Below are 21169 nucleotides of genomic sequence, written 5' to 3'. Positions count from 1 at the left end.
TACTGTGCAGGTACAAGGTCTATCGGCTTGTTTGAACCCAAATTCAGTTGGAGTGCAATATCATCAGGCCGACACAGAAATAGAAAACTTGAATTTACCAAACTAGATATTCATTAAGTGATCTTTAATATTCTAAAGAAGAATAAAGAGACAGGTGAATAAGTGATGAATTGAGATAAGCATGTTACCTGGCAGGATTAAAGAAGCTGTCAGACGGAGGAGTCTGCGGTCCAACACACAGTTCTCACCTCCCCATAAACTACCAGCAAACAATGAGATGAGGATCACCAAAGGTGTGTGTGGCGTGTCAGTATTTACACGTCTTTTAATCTCGCTCTGTCAATCATTATACACAGCTCATTGCTTCTGTCATGAGGTGCGTCTGCGGATTCCCTCTTAGACAAGCCTTTAGTAAATGAGAACACCTGGATGCTCCTCAGATTTTGTACTCTGGAAGTTAGGCAGGGTCAAAAATCGGGATTCAAAGTTCAACTATATATATATATATATGTGTGTGTGTGTGTGTGTGTGTGTGTGTGTGTGTGTGTATACACACAGGTGCATCTCATTAAATTAGAATGTTGTGGAAAAGTTAATTTATTTCAGCAATTCAACTCAAATTGTGAAACTTGTGTATTAAATACATTCAATGCACACAGACTGAAGTAGTTTAAGTCTTTGGTTCTTTTAATGGTGATGATTTTGGCTCACATTTAACAAAAACACACCAATTCACTATCTGAACAAATTAGAATACTTCATAAGACCAAAAATAATAATAATAATACATTTTAGTGAATTGTTGGCCTTCTGGAAAGTATGTTAATTATGTACTCGGTACTTTGTAGAGGCTCCTTTAGCTTAAATTACTGTCTCAGTTCAGCGTGGCGTGGAGGTGATCAGTTTGTGGCACTGCTGAGGTGGTCTGGAAGACCAGGTTTATTTGACAGTGGTCTTCAGCTCATCTGCATTGTTTGGTCTCTTGTTTCTCATCTTCCTCTTGACAATAGCCCATAGATTCCCTCTGGGGTTCAGGTCTGGTGACCAACACCATGGTCATTTAACCAACCTGTGGTGCTTTTGGCAGTGTGGGCAGATGCCAAATCCTGCTGGAAAATGAGATCAGCATCTTCAAAAAGCTGGTCAGCAGAAGGAGGCATGAAGTGCTCCAAGATTTCTTGGTAAACAGGTGCAGTGACTTTGGATTTCAAAAAACACAATGGACCAACACCAGCAGATGACATTGCCCCCAAATCATCACAGACTGTGGAAACTTAACACTGGACTTCAAGCAACTTCCTCCAGACTCCAGGACCTTGGTTTCCAAATAAAATACAAAACTTGCTCTCGTCTGAAAATAGGACTTTGGATGACTGAGCAACAGTCCAGTTCTTCTCTTAGCCCAGGTAAGATGCCTCTGATGTTGTCTGTGGTTCAGTAAATTGAACACTTGAACACTCTTGACTCGTGTGTGGTGACTCTCGATGCCTTGACCCCAGCCTCAGTCCATTCCTTGTGAAGTTCAATCAAATTATTGAATACAGTTTGCTTGACAATCCTCATAAGGCTGTGGTTCTCTCTTGATTGTGCATCTTTTTCTTCTACACTTTTTCCTTCCAGTCAACTTTCTGTTAACATGCTTGGATACAGCACTCTGTGAACAGCCAGCTTCTTTGTCAATGAATGTTTGTGTCTTACTCTCCTTGTGAAGGGTGTCAATGATTGTCTTCTGGACAACTGTCAGATCAGCAGTCTTCCTCATGATTGTGTAGCCTAGTGACCCAAACTGAGAGACCATTCTGAAGACTGTTTTGAGTTGATTAGCTGATTGGCATGTCAACATATTCTAATTTGTTGTGGTGGGTTTTTGTTAAATGTGAGGCAAAATCATCAGAATTAAAAGAACCAAAGACTTAAACTACTTCAGTCTGTGTGCATTGAATGTATTTAATACATGAGTTTCACAATTTGAATTGAATTACTGAAATAAATTAACTTTTCCACAACATTCTTATTTCAGAAGTACCTGTACACACACACACACACACACACACACACACACACACACATACACACACACACACACACACACACACACACACACACACACATATATATATATATATATATATATATATAAACAACATTTATTTGAAATATAAATAATTTGTAACACTGTAAAAGTCCCTTTTTTTAATTTTTACCTAAATTATCACATTCAAATAAAACTATTAGACATTTAAGCAGAAGGCCTTAGGTTTATGTACAGTTAGTTTATATAACTGTATAGCATGGAACAAGCAATTATGTAGGCAGAGGTATAATGGTTAAGGTATTTTGTATGTTGTAATCACTGACACCTTCTTGAGGAGTTCACAGTATGTTCTTGTAGATGCTAGTGGCATCGCTTTTGCCACAACTTTTATTTAACGTCTTAAAAAATTATGCAATTCTTGTTTTATTTTGTGTTTGATGGTGGCTTTAGTGTGTCGTTTTAGACATGGATATGTTGTCAAGTGCTGATGCTGGTTTGTTTTTACAAACACAGAAGCAGAGCATCTTGATGTGGTTCTACTGAGAGACCAGTCGACTCCGGCCAGCTCTCCTCCTGTGATGTGATTAGAGCTGGCTTAATAGTGCCAGCATGCTTCTCCAGTGAACTTCTGTCACCTGAGCTGAGAAATCTCACTGTAGCGTGCACATTCTGAAGTGTTCATCAGGACCGGTGAGACCACGGCACTCTGTGTTCTCCATTCTCACCGATGGAGTTTGGCCTCCTTGTTGCTGTTGCATCAATTTTGGCATTATTGTCGACTTTACTGCACATAAACTATTGGAATAGAAGTGAACTGAGCTGGATGATGACTTCACTAAATCAACAATGAACTGACTTCAACTGAAGTATTGACTTTACTATTGTCCTCTTTTAAGAGCTGCTTTAAAGCAGAATTGAATTTTGTAGGCATTATTGACAAACTATTTTCCTGTTTAACACTGTAAAGCTGTTTTGACACAATAAAGTGCTAAATAAATAAAGTTGACTTGACTTGTTGTCAGACTTTGTTCCGAGTTTTGGTTGCATTTTGCTCCCCATGTCTTTCCCATGCCCATATTTGGTTAGTTTCCTGTTCCTGTCCTGATTATGTTGATTTGATCCAAGGTGTGTCTTGTCATCCCATTCTCCTGTTCTTTGTAAGAATAGTGTTCCCTGTCTTTCATCCAGTGTCTGGTATTGTTGAAGTCTACTCCTTGTGCCATGTATGATTCCCCATGATATGAGCAAATTCCTTAATTTTGTACTCCTGGTCTCCTCATTCCTCGCTCTGGGTTCCTGCACCTTAGCAACTTTTACTGAAATACATTCAAATAGAGTAATTTAATGATAAAATAGAAAGTTCTTGGCTCACATTTAATATATATATATATATATATATATATATATATATATATATTAAAAAGTAAAATACGTGGCATCACACACTACCCAACCATTAAAAGGTTAGTTTCCCCAAAAATGAAAATATGACTCCTTTCAAATGAACACAATCGGAGTTATATAAAAAATTGTCCTGGCTCCTCCAAGTGTTATGATTGCAGTTGGTGGGTGTTTCTGTTGAACAGTCCACAAGAGGTCCAATAAAGTGCACATATCCATAATAAAATGTCTTGCAAGAAAAATATCCATATTTCAAATGTAATAAACACCTTTCATTGATCTGTCGGAAGTCATTCCTTTTAAGTCAATCCATTTCAAGTGCCGTTGAGGGACTGCATCACAGCACAGAGGCAGTTGTAGAGATAATAAATGAAATTCGCTTAAATGCTGATTCTGGCAAATTATCGTTGCTTGTACTACTCGATCTCAGTGCTGCGTTAGACACTGTCAGTCACAACATACTTTTAGAAAGACTGCCAAACAGGGTCAGGCTTTCTGGAATGGTTCTCAGATGGTTCAGGTCATACTGTACTTAGTAGGGAGAGGTTATTGTGTGAGTAAAGGTAACCATTAGTGTAAGTCAGGGGTGGGGAACCTTGATCCTGGAGGGCCTGTGTCCCTGCAGAGTTTAGCTCCAACCCTAATCAAACACACCTGAACAAGCTAATCAAGGTCTTCAGGATACAGGTAGGTTTTTTTTTTTTTCAGGGTTGGAGCTAAACTCTGCAGGGACATAGGCCCTCCAGGATCAATGTTCCCCACCCCAGGTCTAAGTGGACGTCAATGACATGCGGAGTACCTCAAGGTTCTATTGTTGCACCACTATTGTTCATCCTGTATATGCAAAAAAACCAAATTGATTATAAAAGCTATGCAGAAAAAAATGCAGATCTACTGCAGGGACATCATTTCACAATTGAGGGGGGGGGGGGCAAACATGTAATATATATATTTCTATACAAGAAAGAAATAAGAGAACATTTAAGTTTCCTATAAATATGAAGGAAACCTTAATTTTTCTCTTATTTCTTGCTGTAAATTGGCTAAAAAATCAGTTACACTGCTGGAAAATAACCAAAATAATCTGTTTACATACTTTCCCCCTCCTTTTTATCACATAAGGTAGAATATTTTATATTCTGTAAAAAATGCTGTAAATTAGTACTGTATTGTTCATATACATTATTTACTACCTGTAGATTTGAAAAACATGAATAAACTATATATTTTCACAGTAGTGTGTTTGATGCCTTCACATTTCCAAAAGTTCCTGTCTTTTATTCAGATATGTAGCCTGAATGACTACCCCACCAACTACCTGTGCCGGTGTATTGATGAAATTAACTCTTGGATATGCAAAAACTCCTTCCATTTAATCAAAGACAACACTGAGATCACCAAATTTGGCAACAAAGATGAATGCCTTCACTGTAGGGTTTAACAGAGGTCTTCAGGTCTCTACAGTGGCTTACTTCTTCATTTCAAACTTAAGAATAAAGTTTAGAATATTTGATATTTCAAAATCATCCAAAATAGTAAAAAATTTTTTGAAAGGCTGATCTTAAGACAACAATATTTTATATAATCTAGGATAAGCTTCAACTTGTCTTTAACCATAAAAGCTAAGATGTTTAACCCTCTGGCCCTTTATGTTTAGGAGTCAGACTTGTTCTCCTTCACGGTCAAAAGTGACTGAAGCATTGAAATTTAATTAGGAAAATCAATGTAATATATTTTTTGTTCAATAATATTTGTTTGCTTATTATTTATTATTTTGAGGGAATTTGATGATACTATGCAATATTTATACAATTTTAATGAGCTATTTTCTCCATTACTACATACATACATAGATATATACAGTAGGTTGTAATGTGGTTGTAATCATGCTGTCTAATCAGCATCTCGGCAGAGGAGAAGTGCTCACTAACACAGATTTAGACAGATTTGTGAACAATAAGACAAAACTGCCTTTTGTGTACATAGAAAAAGTCTTAGGTCTTTGTGTTCAGCTCATGAAAAATGGGGACAAAATCAAGTGTTATGTTTATAATTTTGTTCAGTGTAGATATATAGAGAGGCTTTTGTATTCCCATTGTTTTTTAGACACGATTTATTCATTTTTTTTAGGTTTTGCATTTAGACATATATCTAGACATTCTAAAAGACTACTTTTGTCAAGGTTTAGATATTTTTGGTTAGAAACGTATCAGTTTACATTATTATTAGAGTCAAACATTAAAATCTTGTTAGAAAGAAAACACATAGGAATCATTTTTGTTACTCAATATTTAATAATTAAAAAATCTAACAAAATGAGGAATGGATAGTGATAATTCAAAACACTTTATACAAACATTTTGGAATTCCTTTATATTTTATTCAATGTAATTCAATAAATGTTTTTTTCACATATTTTCAAAATGTGCTCTGTTGCAGTCTTACCTGTTTATTTCTGTGTATGTATGTTTGTATGTGTGCGTTGGTGTCTAATTTGCACTCCTGATATTCTAGACCCCTTGATTGCTGCACACTATTTTTTCTGACCAGTGGCTGATTTGTAGTTTGTATCACCAAAAAGATTCACTGATTCCCATGTCGATCATTTTTTTTACCCTTTAACATATCCGAATCATGTCCATTATTTGTTTGTGCTTTCATATTGCTAATGTGACAAAAGTCACCAAGTGTCATCTAATTCCGAAGAAGCAAAATTTTTTAAATTTCAAAATATACACATTTTTGGTAAAAAATGACTGAAGAGGGCTATAAGGTTAATTAATTTACTGGGTTGTTACAAATATAAATCATTACAATATAACTAATTAGCTACATCACACGCTAGTGTTTTCAAGTGTTTTCCAAAAGTTTTGTCCAAACTGAAATGTCAGAAATGTATTAGTGTGGACAAGAGTTTTGTAAGAAACGCCATACAGTCAGGTAACACCAAAGCCTATAATTTTGTTCTTGAGGACAATAAGACATATTTGAGGACCTCTTATGATGTTTTTAAGCCTTGAATTTAGGAACATTCTGGTGAACCATTTAGAATTTATCTCAAGTAACTTCTTAACTTCTTTCCGTGAATTCGGCCCCAGACCTATAATCAGCAATATTTTATGTAAAATCAGCACCATAATTTATGAGTAATTAGGGTCATATGTGTTTATCACTTGATGGCTTCAGAGGCATGGCTCAGATAATTACAGCAGTTAGCATTTAATCATCCCTGGCTACTACTCCAGTGATTGACATTTGCTGGTTTTCTTGTAAGTATGAGTGTATGGGTTGCCTTCAATAGCCGATGTCACCACAGTGAAAAGCAGAGTAGGCCTGCGTGTTTGGACTTTCCCATATATGTTTTACAGAATTTTGCTAACAGATAAATCAGCTGATTATGGTCCCAGCTGGTCCTGGCACTGTAGGAATCTGTGCTGAGGGCTCGTCTAGACGACAAGGTCTTCACTGAAGATCTGTCCTCAGGGTTTGTGCAGTCACTCAGGTCTTAGGATCTGTACTGACGGCCTTCACTGATATTCAAGGGCTGTGTTGTGGTTATTCCTGGATGCAGGTCCACCATCTGGTCCACCATCCAGCTAACCACAGTAACATTGGGATAAAGCTGAAAAAAACTGACCAATAGTCGCTTATGATGATGAAACAAGAGTCTTTAGTCTAGATTTAAAACTGTCAGAGTGTTTCTGCCTCGTGAATAATGTTAGGGAGACTGCTACAGAGTTTGAGCGATAAATAGAAAAATGATCTACTGCCCGCGGTCAATTTTGATATTCTAGGTATTATCAACTGTTCATAATTTTGAGGTTGCAGTGGATGTGAAGAAGTATAATGTGATTCAAGCTCACTCAAGTACTGGGGAGTTTAACCATTCAGAGATTTCCCTCCCTCGATGAGAGCTCTGTCCGCTGGATAGCACGTCAGCTGATCGAACTGAATAGTGCAGTCAGGAACACTGTTGCTGAACCATGTTTCCATGAACACACTGTCTCTTACAGTCCTCTGAGTTGAGCATAGTGGTCAGATGTAATCCAGTTTATTATCCAAATTAAGTTGGTAATCTCCTTCAGACCTTTTCACACTGATGCCGAGTCGCTGGAACTCTGATCTCTTTTCCAGTGTGTATTTAACCCATTTATACAAGACATTTTCTCCATTCCTCCCCCAATGTATATATTTTTTTCGAATTATTTTTTAATATTTGTCTTTATATGTACTTTTTTTTTTTTGTCTGCGTGTTGTTGTCTCTGTGTACTGGAAGCTTATGTCATTAAAATGAAAATTCCCTGTATGCACAAGCATGCTTGGCAATAAAGCTCTTTCTGATTCTGATTCTGAACCAAACAGTGATCAGAGAGCCCCAAAGATGCCCGTGGAGCAGAGTAATATCCATTCTTTATTGTGGTGTAACAGTGATCCAATATATTACTGTCTCTGGTGGGACATGTGATGTGCTGTCTGTATTTTGTCAGTTCATGGGAGAGATTTGTTTTATTAAAGTCCCTATGAATGATTAAAACAGAGTCCCGGTGTTGTTGTTCTGTGTTTGTGATCTGATCAGCCAGTTTCTGTAAAGCTGAGCTCACGTGTGCTTGTTGAGGACTCACCAGAATGAAAGAGTTAAACTTGTGCAGTGAATAAAATGATTTACAGTTATTGAAGAGCACTTCTAGATTGGGACAGCACATCTTCTATAACACTGCTACATTACCACCTTTTGTTGATGTAAGAGCATTTCCCACGCCGAGCAATTTCCCCGTTGATTCTGCGTCGCGATACGCTCTGAGCAGCTGGAAACTCAGCAGATGGAGCACTCTGTCCGGTATGTCGTCATTCAGCCAGGTTTCCGTGAAACACAGAGCAGCAGAGTGTGCTAAAATTGTGCAGTGTGAACTCGGCATAACATATCAAACTTCTCTTCATGGTGGATGATGAAAACTGAAAACATGCTCTACAGCCAACCAAACCCCCCAGATCACCATATAGTGGACAACTTAGCGACTCCCTTGCAACATAAAAGCACAGATTACACTCACATTTTATTTTACAAAAATGAAGTTTACGTTTGCAGTTGAACAATTTTGAATAATGTGAAGAAAAAGGCCTCAATGCATTTTTTCTGCAAGCTGTAGAAGTCTGTTGAGCAGGGCAGCATTGATCAGGTTAGCTGGATCCCCGGTGTAGAAGTGAACACAAAAGGGTTCCCACGAGGCTCACATCAGATGGAGTCAGTCCTGCGTTACACCTCGGCACATAATTCACTTTAGCCTGCGTTCACTGGGGAATTCCTCCAGAGGTAATGCTGCCCGAGCAGATGGCAGCCCCGTGAATGCCTCAGACCTGACTGTTTATTTGAGAATAGCTGTGTGTGTGTGGCGGCTCTTCAGGGGAAAATCTGTAGAGATGTTTAGCAGCGTCAGGGGACGGTCTGTTTGAAAACATCTCTGCAGAGATACTGTGGAAGACTGTAGAAGACTAAATTAGACTGTCAGCGTGCTCAGCTCCTGACAGAATGCTTGATGCACAGAGGTTGTTCTTTATAAAGCCTGCTTTCTCTTTCCACGATAACACATGCACATCTGGAGGAGTCGAATTAGAGAGTTTGTTCCTCAGTGGTACATCAATAAAATGTTCAAAATGGGATGCCAGAGTGCTCTGGTCTGTCATAAATATCTTGGATACTGGGTAATCATGTGTTTGAATTATATTCAACAAGTTAGAGATGATTTTAATGACAAATTAATTACATATAAAAATCATGTGAAAAGTAACTGACAGAAAAATATACCGATGTTCACCATACGACCAAATCATATAAAGCTACAGCCGCCAAAGACATTTAACCAAGTCTCTGTAGAATCCTCAGAATTATAATGACCACAGAACAGCATATAATTGGTGCATAAATGTCACTAGATCAATATTCTCCAGCTTTAGCAAGACATTTTGTGTCCCTTATACCCTTAAAGCCCATTAAAGGCTGGCCCTGCCTGATGGATGTAGTTTCTCAGGACCCATAATAAACCTTCCGCTGTGCTTCTCATGGTGAACCATGTCATTCCAGCGTTAGCCTGGATTTAATGTTGCTTCTCTCATGCAATGGCCATTTCACACATGATCAGTCTGCAGTATATCTGTGGTACATGTGTGAATGTGGTGCAGAAGCAGTACACATTAATAACACATCTCGTCCTCCAGCGCTTCACATCACTAGTGCAGTGCTGTACCTGGTGCGCTGCCCAGCACGTCTACTACACCAGAGAAACACACATATGGAGCTGGTTATGTGTACAAACATCAGACTGTATCAGTCAAGCTCAAATGTAGAGTGGACTGGACAGACAGGACAGGCGGGAGGTCAGGCAGGCAGGGGTTGAAGCTAAGAAATCAGTGAAAGTGTGTGAGGATGAGATGAGAGTGAAGTCAAGGACAGACAGGGTTCATGAGCAGACATCGGTCCAGCAGCAGGACAGGATCATCAGAAGATGCTCACAGCTGGTGGTCAGAGAGAAGCAAGCGTTTAGAGAGCTTCCCTCCTCTGATCTAGGCAGGAAACCAGCATGAGATCAGGACGAATAAACCACAATTACTGGAGCGATCGAACGGAGACTAGAAGCTGAGAGCACACAGACACACAGTTAGAAGAGAAACAGGTGAGCAGATGAGTATTGAGACCGGTTCTCTGGGTGACAGACTGAATATTCATACACAGTTTTGCATCATGATTTGAACAGTATGATATTTAACTTAAAATCTGTTGCCGATATCCAGTGAGACTGAGTGTATTTGTTCAAATCAGAAGAGAGGCTATATTAACTGACAGTAACGTTTTAAAATCAGTAGTTTATGATTATAACAAACCTGTTTCCGCATACATTCAGTGCTGTAATATAGTTATTTAATACAGACTTGATTATTTGGAATATTTAGAAGAGAAACACGTGTCTGCTTTTATTTGTAATTTAAAACACATTGGACTGCCCGATGTCTTCAGTCCAAAGCTTCCTGTTTGTCCCTTCTCTTGTACTGGAGAGGGGTGTTTGTGTTTTTGTTTTACACAATGAAATAACTTTATGCTGCACGTTCAAGTAAAAAAAAGAACGAAAGAAAGAAAGAAACCAGGACTTATTGTTGTGTATTCTGGTTTCTTGTAGCTGCACACACCTGGAAGATGAAGCTGGCTGGATTCATGCTCCTCCTCATCAATTCAGCGGCCTCCATCAATCTCAAATACATCTCCAAGAGGAACTCAGGTATGACCCTCCTCTCACAGCACTGTTTCAGAGCGGGAGCGTGCGCTGCAGAGTTGGGTGGAAGTATATTTTGGAGGTCAAGCCTCTCCTGTTGTTGGCGTCAGACTCATGAAGGGACTGTGGAGTAAACAGTGTTTCCATCACTCGTGCTCTGCTTGAACCGTTTACAGAGAAGTAATGGAGTGGCTTTTGATTAAATGTCTCTGTGAACTGTTGTGTTATTTCAGGGAAGAACCCTGGCTCTCCACACCATCACATAACTGTTTTCTCCTGCTGCATTGTGTGTGTGTTTGTGTGGGTGCTGTGTGCGTTCAGCAATTATGTTATCAGCACCAAACGGGCATTTATGTGGGCGGTAAAAACACAGAGGCAATCTCGACTGTCAGTTTCTCACCAGCCACAGATTTCAGAGTTGGGCATGTACGCTTTACTGTGCCACCAAACAAGCAGAAGTGTTTCCTGTGTTTAATATGCATGATTAACATGTGTGTGTGTGTGTGTGTGTTTGTGAAGCTGCTTTGTTAAACGTTATGTAGTAGAGTTTTGTTGTGCTAGCACGACACCAGTTTAAAGATGAATTTCTGGATAAACGCTGTGCTTTGAATCTTTGTGAAACAGCACAGGGATGAGCTCTGATTCTGGTTCTGAGGAATACTATTATCTACTGTAACCATTGCATTTGCCAAAGGAAGTCTAATGAACGCTAAAAAGAAAATGTAAATCACACTTGAGGAATTTAATCATATAACAGCACCTATAACGAAACATTAAAACACATTTGTATACGTTCCCACAAGGAATTCTGGAGAAAAGAGCTAATGTTTCTCTGAAGATGTGCGATGGATGTATTTTCTGTGGAGACAGTTTGTATGTCTTGAATTTGCATTTCTCACATCAACTTTACTCATCTTTTATGCCCTGGTTCCTTTCACTTGCATCTGGTGATTGGAGAATTTTATTTTGATCTGTTTTTCTGTCTTTCTAACCACAGATAAGGTTTAATCAAAGCTTCCTTCAGCATTTTTGGCTGAAACAAGTAATACTTTGGTATTGATTTTAGAGAATCTGTCAGATGGATGGGTTCATGTCAGATGTTAATGGTTCTCTATTACACTGACAGCTTTGGTGGAAATCAGCTTCAGTCTCAAAGGGGTTCTTGCTAAATCTCAGAAACTACAGCTTACGATCCATGACACACAAGGGTCAGATTTACTAAACAAAATAACTGCTGTCCTACTGATCAGGAACAAATTAAAGAACACAGATACAAGTCATTTCCATTAATGTCAATGATAATCAGGTTGTGATAATCAACTACAAACACAGATGCAGAATGGGCTCAGACATCGTTTTAGGGGTGTAAGATAATGGTGCGAGTTACAGTAAACTGATCACAGCAAATAAATCAGGGATTGATTCAAATCCTCTCCTCCCATTACTGTTGTTCTGTTTTAGTTTTAATCTAATCTTTATGTGAAGCTGTCTTTTTAGTTTTTATTAGTTTTACTCACATTCATACTATTTTTAGTCTAGTCAAGTTTCGGTCAACTATTGTCCATGACTACTTTCGTCTAGTTTTAGTCAATGAGAACTGTATTTTAGTCTCTTTTTATTAGTAATGCAATTCTATTAAACCCAGTCAATATAGTATAAGTACCTAGCAGAATAGACGAAACCAATATTTTATCTTAAACAAGGTTATCTTGTTATATTATTAGTGTGACCTGATGCAGCCCCTGAAGAGGGACACAGAAAACAGAAATACTGCTAAATAAAAATTAGGGCTGGGACTCGATTCAAATAATTATTCTAAGTAATTAGAGGCTTTGTAATTAATTAATCGAAATTAATCGCATTTTAATCGCATATAAATATTTGACCTGAGAACAGTGAGAAGTAATTTTTTTTCACATGGATTTATAGTATACCATTGAATAATGACTGAATAGATAAGCTTAAGCAACAAAATATTGTTTATTTTTGTTCAACCAAGTCTAGCAGACCAGTGCAATTTTTGCCATGAAGTGTAGCAATAGCATATTTAGAAACAATTTAGAAATAGTACATTTCAGAAATTCAGGAAGCTTATAGGTGCTGGAACCTTCTGTAAGGTGTTTTTTAAGTAAAACACAATACTGTCAATTACATTCAGAACATTGGAAACCCTGACTATTAGAAAACATCTCTCTGTTGCTTCAGAGGCCATAACATACTAAGTCCAACTCTCAATAACCTTGGCCAAAACAATAAAGACTTCAACATAAACTGTTGCACCAACAAAATAATATATAGTTCAACATAAAATGTAAAGTCCACGCTAGCTGTGATATGTTTTGCGTTGAGGTGATACTTGAGGCTCAATGTGTGCTGCGGTGATCATAGACAGTAAAAGAAGGCGGTGATATGCGAACGCTAGTTGGTGCTCCAGTATAATCGGTCCGCCGAAACTCATCCAGTGAGAAACGTTCCGCGGTGCAATAATACGTTATTAAAAATGCTGGATTTTTTTTTCCTGTAACTAATTAATCTTAATTAACATGTTATTTTTTGTGTAACTAATTAATCTTAATTAATGCGTTAAAGTCCCGGCCCTAATAAAAACTTGTGTGATCTTCTTTATGCAGCGTCGCACAAACCGATCGCAATCTGACTTGAGCCAGCGCCGATGCCACATGACTATCACATGTGACCAAACACATCAACAGTGTCATGTATATTTCCATACATTGCTATTGTCATGACAGGGGAAAACATGAGCCATATATAGCTACTAAACTGGCTAGCTGTGCCAGGGTGTGAACAGTAAATCTCCTTTTAATATTTCATAAAGTGCCTTTTTATATCAAGGCAAAGTTCAGATTGTCATTTGCATATACTAAACATATAAATTATTAAACAAATTATAAATTCAGAGTTAGATCTGTAAAGTCGCCTTGTCTTCTCTCCAGTGATCTCCAGTATATGCCGGCTCATATACAGAAGAAAAGCCCTCTGGGAAGAACTGGGTGCCATTTCCTGATCGATTTTAGCTCTGAAGCTTTTTATTTCCTTTTTATTTATTTTTCCTAAAATATTCAAGGTAGTTTTCTACAAAATTAAATATTATTTAATTATATTTGGCTTTGCCAGTCGAGTGATGCTCTGAGTGATAATGATGACAGCAGCACAGTACAGGCAAGAACACATCTGGATTTAAGAGAAAGAGCTTTAATAAAAGCAAGTTATGATGGCTATTATTCTTTGTGATTTGGCTTCATTTGGTGGGTTGGCCACAGGACAGATTGAGAGATGTGTGAGGTCTGAAAACTGTTCCCAGTCCAGCCCTGATTTTAATGTATGAGACAATCAGCTTTGTAACAAGATGAGCACCGCAACATGGTAATATATATATATATATATATATATATATATATATATATATATATATATATATATATATTATTAATCTCCAGCTGTAATAACTGTGTGGACTAGTTACATAATATATTTAGTTACACCATATAACATCTTCCTCTGTTTTAAGGTCTTTATCATCTAGTACTTCGTGTTTCTTAACATTTTTTACTCCATCTGGGAATGTCTGATCCATTAAATTAATTCTGAAGGTCATTTCCACAATTGTGAATTGTGAGCTGATCTAATTTGAGACCTATGACATGCATGTGGTCAGTAGTGAATATCATACACACAGGGACATGTTCAACTGACCAATCATAAACAAGTGTTGAATACAGAGTGTAAAGAGGCCCATCATGCATCTACTGTTCAAGTTTTCCTGTAGCTCAACTGGCAGAGCATTGCGTTAGCAAGCAAGGAAGCGCAAGGTTAAATGGTTAAACTTAAATGTAACCTTTAAAATAACTTTCATCAGCCACACTGCTCATGACAGTGAATAAAAACACAATTTCCCTTGGAGAAATCTCTTAAAAGCTGGAAAATAAGCTTCTATTAATGTTTTGCCTGAAGTCACCCACCAGAAAACTAATTTTCTTCTATCTACACCTTATGAGGGTCTTGGGAGTGTAATATATGTATTGTAATTTAATTATTAAAGTGTCCCTAAAGTGTCCTAAGACTGAAGAAATGCTGCTTTGTGCTTCCAGAGAGTAATTTGACAAGAAAAAAAACAGCTGAAAAAGGGATAAGCAGATCATGTATCTGTGTGTGTGTTCACTGCTGTGTGTGTGTGCACTTCGGATGGGTTAAATGAAGAGCACGAATTCTGAGTATGGGTCACCATACTTGGCTGAATGTCACTTCACTTTCACTAATCTGACGTGTAGGTCACATGACTTCTTTCAGTGTTTCCGGTGCATAAGTAGGCTACGTTTCAATGCAAAGCGTCACGGTATATCATCATCGGTCAAAACTGAACCTGTTTTACTTAGACCCATATAAGAGAGACACATGGTAGCTACACATATATCTGTATTATTTCTAGAGGTGTTCAAACTATTTCTGGATCCTTCTGAGCACATACACATGCATTGTGCACTTATGTTGGCACTGTGTGTGATTATTCAACCGTCATTTTACTGAACCAGATCCCAGTGTTGGGCTGAGCTCTATCCAGCTTCTCTCACTGAGAGACCGTGATCTATTACACCATCAGTTCTCATCTGTACCCTCTAGCACCTCTGTCTGTGGAACGAGGTTTGGTGAAGCGACACTGGCAGCGACACCTTCCCTTAAACATCAGGCGCCGAGGGATGCTGATCTCCTACAAATCTGGAACTCACAAAAGACACCCTGAAGAAGTTTCTGATCTCTACGAGAAAGAGACTCAGGATGTGCTTTTTGGTCTCGCTGGGCGAAGACTGGACGTAGTCTGAAAAGAAACCAGCTTGACCCAAGCTCTTGTGAGAAGAATCAATAACTGCAGTGTAGCACAGTTCTTCAGCACCAATGCTAGCATGTCAATGTGAAGAATCCCAACCCAGAGTTCTTTAACCTTAAGACAAATGGGCTAGTAGCTATAGATTCAGTACTGTTATGAGCTGCACTGGATACTGTGTGAATAATCCTGCAGAAATCGAACCGTACAGGTCATTAGGTGCACGCTTTTACAGACAGAGATGGAGCTGATAGTGTCTGAGGCACAGTCACAATGTGTTATACTGACGATTCCACATGACATAATGACAGCATTACACCAAAGTTTTCACTACTATTAATGTAAAATAATAATAATAATAATATCTTTTTAGACTAAAAATATTAATCTTATGAATTTTCTTGAAGATATTGTTGATCTTCAGCTCATCTATATTGGAGGTTATTGGATGTTGACTTTCTACAGTACTGTGAGGAAGACTGTGTTTTATTTTTATTAAGATAATAGCAATAATAAAGGAAAGGGTTTCTGTGTGTGTGTGTGTGTGTGAAGGCAGTGGCCATGGCAACAGCATCTCAAATCAATCATAAATCGGTCTCTGGCACATCAAAGCCATCTATTATCTCACTCCGTCTCTCTCTTGCTGGCATCTTCAGCCCAGTGTCTGGGAAATGGAGCACAATGTGATAGGATTGATTTTATTATCTTGTGGATTGTTTTTCTAATTGTTATTAATTATGAAGAGCAGTCGATGTGTGGTCTGAATGTGAACCTATAGCTGAACTCAAATCTGTGATAATCTACATAATCCCTTTAACATTTGCAACATGTTTTACCAGTGCTGTTTCTAGGGATAGGCAGCTAGGCATTCGTCTAGGGCGCTAACAGCTGAAGGGGCGCCAATGAGCGCTCATACTGGCACAACATTAGCAGCACGGTCACCCTGAGATCTGACTGCCGCCCGACTGGATCCCCCAGCATCACTGAGCTAGAGTACTGTCAATCTGATGATGCCTGTGTGCCACTGGATCCGAGTGCTGGCAACTGTTGCCTGATTGTTGCATGCGAATATGCATTTGGAGCGCTCACCAACACCATTAGATCATTGGGCTCTGTCAGTGCTTTGGCAAGGTAGCGTGCAATAAAGCTAAGTTCAAAGATCAATTTCAGTCTGTGTTTTGTTTAGGCAGTATTTGTGGCAGTTGATAAATCATGTTGCGAGATTTGTCCAAAAGGTTTGTGTTTTTTTTTGCGTTTTTGCCCCAGTGAATTGTTAAAGGATCAGTGTGTCATGCAATATTCCCATATACACTTTAATAGCCAATTACAAATATATATGTGTAATAAAATTAGCTAATTCACCTTCATTTTAAATCATCCTTTATTTTAAACTGCTTTGTCGAGTTTAACGCATCCTTACGAAGGTGTCGAAATGTTGAATCAACTCATTCACTTCTAACACTTAAAGGGAGCAGTGCGTCACATTATTTAAAGGGGAAGTCCACGCGTTAATGAGTAGCAAAGGATTAGGAAACTGCATTAATTACTTTTATGCCACTGATCAGGCTTTTATATGTAGCTTGGGGTAACAAAGAGTTCTACAGGTTTGACTGAAATAATGCAATAACTGACACTTTAAATCAATGTTTCAAGAAACAACAACAAAACAATAGAACAAAAAACAGATAAAGACAAAAAAGTAGCCATTGATTATATCTAAACACGTATCCAAATCCAAATGTATCGGGCAGAACGTATCCTGAAAACGTATCCAAAAACTTGTCCTGAACTTATCCTGAATCTCCACAAATTAGTGTCAGTGTCATTACTATGACAACCAGTTTGAATGTGATTTGTAACTGTAACTAATTAAAGTAAGATGACCAACACTGCTGGTCACAGTACTGAACACATGTATTGCACTGCTCATATTTTGCACAGACTGCACATTGCTCAAGCCATTACACTGTAAACTGTCTAAAGCTGTTACTGTACAAGCACAGTAAACTATTTCTATAAAAATTGCACTACTATTATTTTGCATTGAATACATTGTTTAACAATACTATTGCACACTCATCCAACTGTATTCACTGCTGCTGTTCATAATGTATATATAATTCCTACATTGCACTCCTATTTATATTCTGTATACTCTGATCAATACTGTATATAGCAACTCCACTGTACATTCTGTATATCATAGCTTTACTTACTCTGCACTTTTATGTATATAAAACACTATATTCTTGCACTTCTGGTTAGATGCTAACTGCATTTCATTAGCTCTGTACTTATACTCTGCATAATGACAATAAAGTTGAATCTAATCTAATTGCATTCTTGAAAACAATATTTTATTTTATTATTGAATACAATATTAGTTAATTATCAAAGAAAGAATAAATCAAATAATAGCCATAATATGAACCAGCGTTGGTACTCATTCCCCAAAGCGTTGTTCGACACAGCTTGAGTTCCTGAAGAGGAACGTCTCTAGGTCACGTATGTAACCCTAGTTCCCCTGCTGGCGCTTGCTGGTACTTGAAGCTGAAGCCAGCTGCGCGGCTCGTGCCATTATAGCTTCCTGGTCGCTTACCTCACCCGGCCCGTGACGTCACGCTCTTCTATAAGACAGATTAGATATGATAATCAGAGTCGCTCGTGCTAAACGAGTTTCCCCAAAAGGTTGTTTGACGCAGCGTCTCGTTCCCTCGAGGAACTAGGGTTACATACGTAACCTAGAGACGTTTTTGCTATGACTCCATTTCTGAAGGTTTTCAGAGCGTCAACCTGTACCGAATTTCAAGCTTTTATGAAAAAGTGGACATTTCACTTCAAATCACCTAGACACTATATTGTGAGTATATATATATAGGAATTTTATTAATGATTCATGAATGAATATTTTATTTTGTCTATTTAACTGTAATGTTTGTTTGTTTATTTGTTTATTTATTTATTTGCACAAACAGAATTGCACAAATCAGGATTTTGAACTACGCTTTTAGGAGCATTTTAGGAGCAGCACTGAAAAAAGTGCACACTTCATCTAAAATGAATAAACTCATAAAATATTCATTGAAACTACTGAGGTTGAGCATCAACATTTTTTGAGAACCTCCTTTCTGTGTCTGTTTGCTGAAAATAAAGATTTGTGATTGTGTGTTTTGGTGTGTGTTTGTGTCTCATCAGGATGCTGGACACTCTTTAGGGCACAGTGCTTCACTGGCTCAGGTCGGCGAGCGTCAGATGAGATCCCTCAGGCTCTCACTTACTCACACCCAAAATCTGCATGCTTTTTATATTCAGCAACATCTTGTGCATTTTGTCAGCATTGAGCTGGTGGGAAACGATTAGATGGTTTCATGCTTGAGTCGTCTTTCAGCACGGTCCGCTGCACTGTGAACATCTGCACCATCTTCCTCCCACCAATGAGAGCTAATATCCTGCTGATGGACCTCTGCTCTTCCTCTGCACTCCAGCACTTCAGGCGTTCTCCATGCGCTCCTCTCCACGTTTGGAGACGCTGAGGTCTCTTATAGTTCCCATAGAAACACTGTGTGAAGGCAGTGTTTACAGTGAATCATCTGCTGGAAGTAACAAGCAGAAAGGAATGCTTGTCAGTTGAGAGTATCTGAAAGGTTTCGTGAGTTAATATTCATCTGCTCTTAGATAGCGTACCGTATTTAGCCCGGCATTACTGTGCTGCTGTCTTCTTCCTTAGAAAGTGTTTAACCAAGAGGAAATAATTTGTCTTCCAGCTGAACAAGCTGCAGGATAATTCAGGTTTTGTTTTCTTCCCTCTCCTGTTGTGTAGTGCTGTTTTAAGCTCGCGGGAGGAGGCGAGAGAAATGATAGGCCAGACAAAGAGCTCCTTCTCTGGCACTGAACAGAACATGCCAGAAGATGCTCTCTTCACTCGCTTCTTTCCCTTTTCTCCTCCTCCTGACTCCTGAATCCCCACAGCAATTTTCTGGCTGCCTTAATAAATAGCAGTAATATGATTTTAGTGAAAGCAGCAGCCTGGCTCATGGCGGGTGGGAATGGAGCGAGCATTTCTGAACAAAAAGAGCTGGGAAACTAGGACAGAACTGAAGAATTGGCTATTATTTGGAGAGCGTGGTGTGCATCTCGCCTCCAGACATGCTCAGTAGCACAGGCGTAATTGCTAATGAATCCTTCAGGTAGCGTGGACGGCTTCTGCCAGGCTGTTAATGGAGCAGGCGCTCGTCCTGAACCCTGCTCGACTGAGACTGAGAGAGCGGGTCAGATCTGCCCAGGGTTCACCGAGCTGAGACATGCGTACAGTTCCTTCTGCTAAATATAGCCCTGCTTCTTAAACCTGCTAACAGCACGGCACGAGGCGTTCACACACTGTGCTTTAAAAATATGAGACACGGTCAGTAACACAAAAGAGCTCACTGCAAAAGATGCTGGACGTCCAATGTGTTTGCTTAGAGAAACCATAGGAAGAAGTACAGAGGAATGGAAAAATGTGTTCTGTGTGAACGAATCAAGAAATATGGGAAATGTGCAGTATTAATAGACAATAGTGACAGCATGTGTTAACTAGAGACAGTAATTTGGGCTTACATACTGTGAAACATGTATTTGAATGAGTGTAATAACATCAGCTCTTGTGCTCTTTATAGTAGCAGGGATATGATTCTCTGCTTATGTTCTTATGCTCTGTGATCTGTTACACCAGTCTCATGTTAAACTTTATATCTTTTAATGATTATTGGCTTGTCTCACAGACTTCTTTTACACAGTAAGTGCATTACTGTAGACAAGATTTGAGACATGAAAAAATATATATATATACGTTTTTATATATTTTATTTTATTTCAGTGAACATTTATTTATTTCATTTAGTTTAACTTGACTAAAATAACTAAAACTTAAATAATAATAAAAAATGTTATTAACATTTAAAAAAAAAAGTGTAATAAAAATGACAAAATCAAAATGACTAAAACTTTAAAATCAACTCTAAAGCAATAAATAAAAGAGCTCAATATTCTGAGTGTGTCTGTGTTGCATGCATTAAGAGCAGAACATGGGTGCCGTGGCTGGCTTCTGGTGTGTGTTTCAGGAGCAGGACTGTGTGTGTGTGGACTCCTGCCAAACGCCAGCCACAGCGGACCTCATTAACAGCCAGAGAAGATTAAATGCTCGTTTTGAAATACAGATGTTATGGATAATTACCTTTGGGTGTAATTGGAGCTAATGTGAGAGCAGACACCCGGAGAGCTCCGTTCTGCCTCACATCACATCTCTTATGTGTCTTATTTGTTTGACTGAGCATCACAAGCACAGAATGATTCATTCAACACCGCGCGATGAACCAGATGAAGATGTGAAGAGCAACATAATCAGGGTTGCACAGTAACGTCTGTATTTGTTCAGATCACTTTATTCATTGTTACATTATAACTCTATACGTTTATTTCTATCTCAGAATTGGTATTTGTACTGTAGATTGCACCAGGCCCCAGGTCCGACACTAGAGTGCCCTTGTGGTCCACGATTTATGCGATATGAATGAAGAATTATGATCGTGGACGATAAAAATGTCTCCACGTTCTGCTTTTTAAGAAATATAATTGAATCGTGCAGCACACATT

General features: G+C 38.5%; 1 protein-coding gene across 1 annotated transcript in view; it reads left to right on the top strand.

Annotated features, from left to right (window-relative positions):
• Positions 1-21169, top strand: part of LOC127971730 (X-linked interleukin-1 receptor accessory protein-like 2) — a 201810-nt gene that overhangs the window by 9269 nt on the left and 171372 nt on the right. Inside the window, exon 2 of the mRNA XM_052574949.1 lies at positions 10606-10704. Within this exon, the coding sequence (XP_052430909.1) occupies positions 10623-10704 (82 nt within the window). The 5' untranslated portion in view covers positions 10606-10622. The remainder of the gene's footprint in view (positions 1-10605; positions 10705-21169) is intronic.

Source organism: Carassius gibelio, chromosome B14, assembly GCF_023724105.1.
Source record: "Carassius gibelio isolate Cgi1373 ecotype wild population from Czech Republic chromosome B14, carGib1.2-hapl.c, whole genome shotgun sequence".
In the NCBI taxonomy this organism is placed as follows: domain Eukaryota; kingdom Metazoa; phylum Chordata; class Actinopteri; order Cypriniformes; family Cyprinidae; genus Carassius; species Carassius gibelio.
This window is presented reverse-complemented; position numbering and strand designations above follow the sequence as displayed.